Source organism: Eurypyga helias, unplaced genomic scaffold, assembly GCF_000690775.1.
Source record: "Eurypyga helias isolate BGI_N326 unplaced genomic scaffold, ASM69077v1 scaffold16412, whole genome shotgun sequence".
In the NCBI taxonomy this organism is placed as follows: Eukaryota; Metazoa; Chordata; class Aves; order Eurypygiformes; family Eurypygidae; genus Eurypyga; species Eurypyga helias.
The window spans coordinates 20547-28142 of record NW_010235438.1 but is presented as its reverse complement, the minus strand read 5'-3'; the positions used below and the strand labels follow the sequence as shown (position 1 = coordinate 28142).

General features: G+C 50.7%; 1 protein-coding gene across 1 annotated transcript; it reads left to right on the top strand.

Moving 5' to 3' along the window:
- Positions 1 to 152: 152 nt before the first annotated feature.
- LOC104502843 (mitochondrial ornithine transporter 1-like) lies at positions 153 to 2592 on the top strand (the record flags this gene model as incomplete). The annotated part of the gene is made up of 3 exons (XM_010146751.1): positions 153 to 322; positions 1333 to 1491; positions 2468 to 2592. Coding segments are annotated over 3 exons (454 nt in total), but the record flags the coding sequence as incomplete, so codon positions are not given.
- Between the last annotated feature and the right edge of the window lie 5004 nt (positions 2593 to 7596).

The following is a 7596-nucleotide window of genomic DNA, read 5'->3' as shown; positions in this document are numbered from 1 at the left end:
TTCCTGACTGAATCCAGCACAAAGTCCTACTTGAATTCTATTGACTACACAATGAGTCCAACCCTTAATTGTCACTGCAGTTGCCTATTGCTTTGTAACTTTCTCATTATCTGACTGTTAAGCATCACTAACTGGTTCAACCTCTCTCTCAGCACAGTTTGGTCAGTAGTGAAGGGTGTTATTCAAAAGGATGGTCCCCTGGGATTTTACCGTGGTCTGTCAAGCACTTTGCTGCGGGAAGTCCCAGGTTATTTCTTCTTCTTCGGAGGGTATGAACTGAGCCGGACATTCTTCGCCTCTGGGAGATCAAAAGATGAATTAGGTATAGTGCTGCTTTTTCCAGGTGGATTTTAGCATGCTGTCATGGGGGACATAAGGGAGGATGGGGCATACCTTTCCTGAAGATATGTTAATGATACACAGCAGTTGTAAAATTAAGGAAACTGGACATAGAAAAACAGGGATGTATGGATTTTGTGTATATATAGTAGTGAATTATGGAAGTGACTGCTTTCCAGTGGGCCAGGGTGTATTATAGATGGAGAATAAATAGTGAGCTAACAGTAGTACTACAAAACTACTTAAATACATGACCCTACAGTGTAACACAACTCTCAACTGTTTCATTGCAGCAGCTGTTTACAGCAATTATCAAGTCTCTAGCTGTATTCTCTTGAAGAATGAGTCTAAGTGTGTGCTGACCGTTAGATGTCATTACAGTGATAGTGAGAGAACACTGAGACTGAATCAGACATGAAAAAGTGAGGAGGTGCCAGAAAGACTGCTTGTCTCCTGTGGGAAGACTGAAGAGTAATACTTTTTGTCCTGCTGGGACTTCAGCTGCATGCCTTCTGGTCCCTCTTGTTGCAACATGTTTACGAACATCTGATCTAAAACACAAAATGAGGTTGGGTTGTGAAAAATGATCCATTGCAAAGTAGCTTCACTGCACCAAACAAATCTTTGTGTAGGTGATAAGTGACAGTAGGTGGTGGTACTCTAAACCACAACACAATTAGCCTTGGAAAGTGGTTACAAGTGTGAAAGGAGTGGAGTTAATTTAGTTAATATGGTCAGAACAGAGCTCCAAGTTAGGCTTTTCTAGCGTGGCCACTGATGGAAGAGTCGCTCCTCGTAACCTTTGAGCTCTGGCTGGACTTGCAACGTACCGGGGCTTAAAATTAACTTCAAGGTCTGCGAGGGAGCAGAAACTGCTCTTTTGTTGTAAGTGGGTTCCTCTGCATCCTCTTAGACTTCTGTAGATGAAATGACGTGGTATTTACGTTGGGGAACATCATGTGGTATGTATAACAGCTTATTCCTTAATTTTAGGTCCCATTCCTTTGCTACTGAGCGGAGGTTTTGGAGGCAGCTGCCTGTGGATTGCTGTGTATCCCGTGGACTGTGTCAAATCTAGAATTCAGGTTCTTTCAATGGCTGGAAAACAGACGGGCTTTATGGGAACGTTTGTAACGGTTGTGAGAACCGAAGGTGAGTACGCAGCGTGTTGGCTGAGTCTGTGGGGCTGCAGGTGGAAAGCGGTACCCTCCGATACCAACAGGGGCTCAGGAAATCTAGTCCACTGACGTGTTAGAGACAGACTGTAACTCTTTAACAAAGAGGAATGTTGATGCTCCAGGTAGTCTGGAAAGCTTTGAATCTAGAAACAACAGGGGCTCAGGAAATCTAGTCCGCTGACGTGTTAGAGACGGACTGTAACTCTTTGTTACAAAAAGAGGAATGTTGATGCTCCAGGTAGTCTGGAAAGCTTTGAATCTAGAAATCAAGACCACCTGCTTCGGGGGGGGCGATTCACCTAAGGCTAACAAAGGTACTCGGCAGGCATTAAAAGCAGGTAAGGGAATGAGCTCCGCTACCCAAGACCAAACCTGTAGATGAGCAAAGAAGGAACTGGTGAAGTTCAGTACAGAATTTTTCTTCACCTCTAGAAGTTAATACATGGCTGGCTGAGGGCTGTTTGACAAATCAAGCCTGTCCAGCCCAGCAGTTTGGGGCATCTACTTCAGCCTCTTTTCCCTGGGAAAGGCCTGCATCAGGCACTTCAGAAGGTGGTGTAAGAATCTCCATGGCAGGAGATGTGCATCCTGGCCCCTTTGCTAGGGAAGAGCAGGAGTCTCAGCTGGGGCACAGCTCCAACAGTCCTGCTGTTGCCAGCTGTGGTACAGCTGCCGTGAACGGTACCCTCAGTGGACCGAGGCAGCCTGCTGAAGACTCTGTCGTGCCTGAGATAAGCTAACACAAGCACTTAAATGGCTGAACTTGTGTTACGACTCCTGTATCAGTACCCAGAACCGCTGTGGTTAGCAGCTATGCCAGCGAGTTGATGCTCTGCACGTGCCTCTCCAAGCAGGAGCGTGACTTCAGCATCCCTCGAAGGTAAAAGCACGGTGGTTGATGCAGACAGGCAATTCAATGAATCGCTAACTGGCTCTGCTTTCGTTTCCAGGTGTACTTGCCTTGTATTCTGGACTAAAGCCAACTATGATCCGTGCGTTCCTGGCCAACGGCGCGCTGTTCCTTGCCTACGAGTACAGCCGGAAACTTATGATGAAACAAATAGATGCTTACTGAGACCTTCCAGCAGATGGAGAACAAAAGGCTGTTTAAGGATCATTGAAGTAAATGATCAAAACCCTCTAGATCACATCATGGTCTGAGCAGGGCCAAATCAGTGACCCATTTTTAGGAACTCCATTCCAGTTTAGGATTTGTAGTCTTTTAAATTCAGGTGATTTTTATTAGAGTTGTGTACATGCTGCTTGAATTGGACCAGCAGAACTGTCTCCATCTTGCAGATCCTGCAGTAGGTACGTTGCATGTCATAAACATGTTTTCCTGACCTGTAATGGTGCTAAGATGACTTACGTTGCCGTGTTGGGTTTAACAGGTCAGCAGGCTGTGGCTTGTTTAAGGCAAATCACTGTTTCAAAATCTCTGCCACGGTGGTGAACTCACCCAGGTGTCGCCGATGAGTTTCCGACTCAAAATAGCGGCAGTCCTGGCTCATCGTGCCGAGTGTGGCTGACTTGTACATACCCCTGCCCTTCTCCTGCCGCTCTGCGACTTTCTGAGGTCGTGGCAGTTGGTGTCTGACTTGGGTACTCTGTCCCAGGGAATGGGCTTGTGAAAGTAGGAAGTCTTCACCCCCTACCTTGTCCTAGTATGACTCTGAGCCTGAGAGGTGCCTGCATTTGGGATGAAATAGGTTTAAAGAGTGTGCAGCGTTTTATTGTCTTCCAAATCCTTTCAAGAAGTGCTGGAGTATGCTAAGCACCCCTGAATTAGCACTTCATGTAAGGGAGACTGCTGGAAATAGCTGCTGGCTCTGAGCAGGCCGTTGCAGCTTTGTGCTGGCTCCTGTTGGGGTCACCTTGGTGTGAATGAGCCCGTGTGCTCAAAGGACAGGAAGCTCAAGAGGAGCAGAAAGCCAGGGCTGAGTTCCTGGGGACAACTGACACCATGGTCTCCATGGTGTAGCACATGCACTGTGGGGCTGGAGCCCTGCCATGTGCTGTGTCCCCTCAGCTGAGTGGAAGGAGCACACATGACTGGGGTTGAATCACCTTCAGGCCTGAGGGCATGCCTGCATGGTCATGTTACTTGGTTAGACACGCAGTTACTCAGTGTTACCCAAAAGGAGATGGTAACACATACTTCTTGATGCCGCTTTCATCCTTGGAGTAGGATGTTCTTTCTACAAGCATGCTCTGCCTTGTGAGAAGCAGCTACTGCCTGTCCTGGGAGGAGGCAAAGCTGGTCTCGGCAACATCCTTTGGGGCTCAGGCCTGGAGCGGGGCAGGGGGAGGTGGGCTGCTGCTCCAGCCCACCCTGGGGGAAGGCAGAGGCAGCTCTGACCCACCAGTGTCATCAGAGGTACACAGACATCAGTGACTTGTTACAGCAAGTACAGTTTGTTGGTGACTGAGTCACAGCTGGAACAACTCAGTTTTGCACATTACAGGGTCCCTTTCTGATCCCAGAAACAGGAAAAAGCTTTAGACATGGATGGAAGCATCTCGGTACCCGCTGCCTCTTGGGGTGGAGCTGGGTACACTGAAACTGGCTGCCTCCCTGCATTGTTGCAGCCTTCGAAGGGTGGTTGCTGCCATTATACGCGCTCTTCTCGCTTCCCCAGCCTCCACGTGCCACGAGAACCGTTCCTCTCCCACAAAGAAAGGCAGGTAAAGCAGGGCAGAGCGGAGGCATCCCCCCTGGGCACCGCACTGCTGGGGGCAGCAATGCTGTGCATGGTCAGTACTTTAAAAGGAGTTTGTACCAAATGTTTAAATAATTCAGGTAGGAGGGTGAGGCTTTAAGAGTTGTGAGACTTCCCCTTCTTTTCCAAGTTCTCCAGCCAAAAAGAAGCTATTTGTACACATTGCTAATAGCAGAGGTGAGGGCTGACTCCACACCAGTGGAAATAGGTAAATCTACTTCTTAGGTTTGTCTCTGCTTTCATTTTTTAAAGCTGAGAGAGGTGGTTTTTAATACACAAGTTGAAGCTTCAAGAGAAGCAGGATATTTAGACCTGAACTAGACATGCATTTTCAGGGTTTACCCTTTGAAGCTGATGTAAAGCAGCAGTTTTTCACAGCTGCTGAAGCTGTACACACTGTCAGTTGTTCAGCTGACAACTTCCATGATGTTGATAGAGGAATTCATGGGAATAAAGTGTGATTTGATTAACCTGGCTCTTGTTGGTGTGACAGCACTTCACCAGCTCCTCCAGCTGAGCAGCGAAGCGGGGTTGAAGTGGGTGTTGCCACCCCTCCGGATGTGAAGTCAAAGGCTTTTTGTAATCCCGGAGGGTCTGAGCCCTCAGAGCTGAAGGGGAAGTCCAGCTCTAACGAGGGGCTGTGAAACAACTGCAGGGGAAAATAAAGCCCTTGGCCTGTTGGTTTGTCAGTCCTAATAATAAGGTTTGGCTTAGCTTCCAAGTTTCCAGGTTGTTAGTTACCAGGATGCCCTTACAGCATGTAAATTTCCTACTAGGAGAATGCTGGGAGGCCAGTACAGGTCACCTAAATTCCACACATGTGAGGGATGAGCGTCCATGATGCTGAATCTGGAGGTGGTCAGTGCTGCAGGGAGCTCAGGAGCTGTTCCCATGTTCTGAGCTGCAGTGCTTGGATCTCTCTGGATACATGCAGTATCTTCCAGCTGTTCTGGCTCCCTTCTGCTGCTGCAGCAGTTCTCACTGAGCTGCTTGCTTCAGCTGGAGAAGTCTGATGCGCTGCTGCTTCCTCCGCAAGCAGGAAGAAGTTCACCTTAGCAGCCCTGCAAACTGAGGAAGGGCATCCCAGGACAGCGGTATCCCATTGCCTGAGCTAAGCCAAGAGGAACTTAGTCATCAGCCGGTTCTGGCTGTGAGGGAACAGCACCCTCTTCCAGCTCCTGGTGCGTTCCATGTGGATGCATGGGCCTTAACCTGCCTTCTTGCTCCATCGCTGTGTGACTCCACCTCGGTCACAGGAGAGCAGGACAAGGTGCAGCAGCTTTGGCCGGGGAAATCCCAGCCAGGAAGAAAAAGCAGTTACACCATTAAGCCTTGTGGGACAAGCCTATCCTGGAGATACACGGAGCTGTGAGCCAGCTCCAGCTGGGCTGGTTTTGCACACCTATCCCTCCATCCTGCACCTAGAGCTGCAGACAGCTGGTGGAAGCTGCCGGTCACTCAGACAGGTTTCAACCTCCACCCATGAAGTACAGCACGACAGCAGCTCCCAACGCTGTGGGAGCTTCCAACAGTGCAGCTCCTAAGCGCACAGCAGGAGCAGGAGTCAAGTCCACACGTGTACAGCTCAGTACACCCTGACCTCAGGAGAGCACAGGGAAGGTGTGATCTCCCCTTAATTCACAGGCCGGGTGTTAGCTATGGAGAGCTGCGTCACTCCCCTCCCGCTCTCGGTTCCGACAATAAAAACACTAAGGAAGCAACAGAACCAAGAACCTGAGCATTGTCACTCCCTCCTCCCCCCAGCCTGATAGGGAGGGAAAAAATACATGTGGGTCAAGACAAGGACAGGGAAGGGATCACTCACTGCTCATGGTCTCAACAGGCTCAACTTGGAAGAAAAATCAGTTTAATTAGTTGCCAATCAAATCAGATTTGGGCCATAAGAGAGAAAACTAGATCTTAAACACCCCTTCCCCCCCCCCTCCCTTCTTCCCAGGCTCAGCTTTGCTCCCCATTTCTCTCTCTACCAGCCAGGGCAAGGGGGACGGGGAAGGGGGGTTGTGATCAGTCCATCACACCTTGTCTGCTGCTCCTTCCTCCTCAGGGGAAGACTCCTCACACTCTGCCCCTGCTCCAGCATGGGGAGACAGTCCTCCACCAACTCCAGCGTGGGTCCTTCCCATGGGCTGCAGTTCTTCACAAACTGCTCCAGCGTGGGTCCCTCCCATGGGGTGCCATCCTTCAGGAGCAGCCTGCTCCAGCCTGGGCTTCCTATGGAGTCAAGACCTCCCTCTGGCACATCCCCCTGCTCCGGTGTGGGGCCCTCCCCAGGCTGCAGGGGGGTCTCTGCTCCCCGTGACCCCCCATGGCTGCAGGGCACAGCCTGCCCTCTCACCACAGGCTGCAGGGGGACCTCTGCTCCGCTCACCTCCTCGCCACTGACCTGGGTGTGTCTCTCACACCTCACTCCTCTCTGCTGCAGTTCCCTTTGTTCTCCCCCACTGTTAATCACAGAGGCACTAATTGTCTCAGCCTTGGCCAGAGGCAGGTCCAGCTTGGAGCCACGGAAGCTTCCAGCACATTCTGGCAGGAGGCACCGCTGTGACGCCATCTCCGCCGAGCCCCCGTGGCTTCACATCAGGGAAGAGGTGAACAGTCTCCACGGGAGCGCTGCACTGCTGACAACAGCCGGGAGCAGCAGCAGCCCGGCCGTGTGTGCACTGGTGCAGCCCGAGGGCCCAGTGAGCAGTTGCAGCATTTCCTTACAGGAGCAAGAGCACAGACCAACCCAGCAGGTGCCAGGCAGCTGGCAGGCTCAGGAGCTGATGAGATCCAGGCTGAAGGAAGGGCTGAGGCACATCTCGGCCCTTTGTGGGGAGGTAGAGCAGCAGAGGAGCTGCTGTGCTGTCTCCAACACCCACAGCTGCCAGGCCAGGTGTTGCTCAAACCCCTACATTCTGATGAAGGGTGGTTCAGTGCCAAGACTCAACTCCAGAAGTGGTAGTCTGGTACACGTAGATCAGTGTTTCTCCCTCCATATTCCGACCAGTGGAAAACCCTGATGATAAGGGAAGGCTCACACCCTCCTGCAGACTCTCTCCACCCACCATCAGGCCAATGCTGGTGCCTAAAGGCAGACGATTGTCTTAGGTTAATAAAGTAGGGATTACCTGGATGCAGAGACATCTAAGCTCCAAAAGGATCCAACAGCTCCTTACCAGGACAGTCAGCTGACACTAAGTAAGTCCTCAGAGTATCACTGCTCTGCACAACAGAACTTCACATAGGTTTATTGGAGAGCTGTATCTACACAGACATACACGAGGTACCTCGAAGCGAGACCACTTCGCTTTACACCACGCTGGCAAGATGTTCTCCAGGAAGAGAGAAGTGAACCC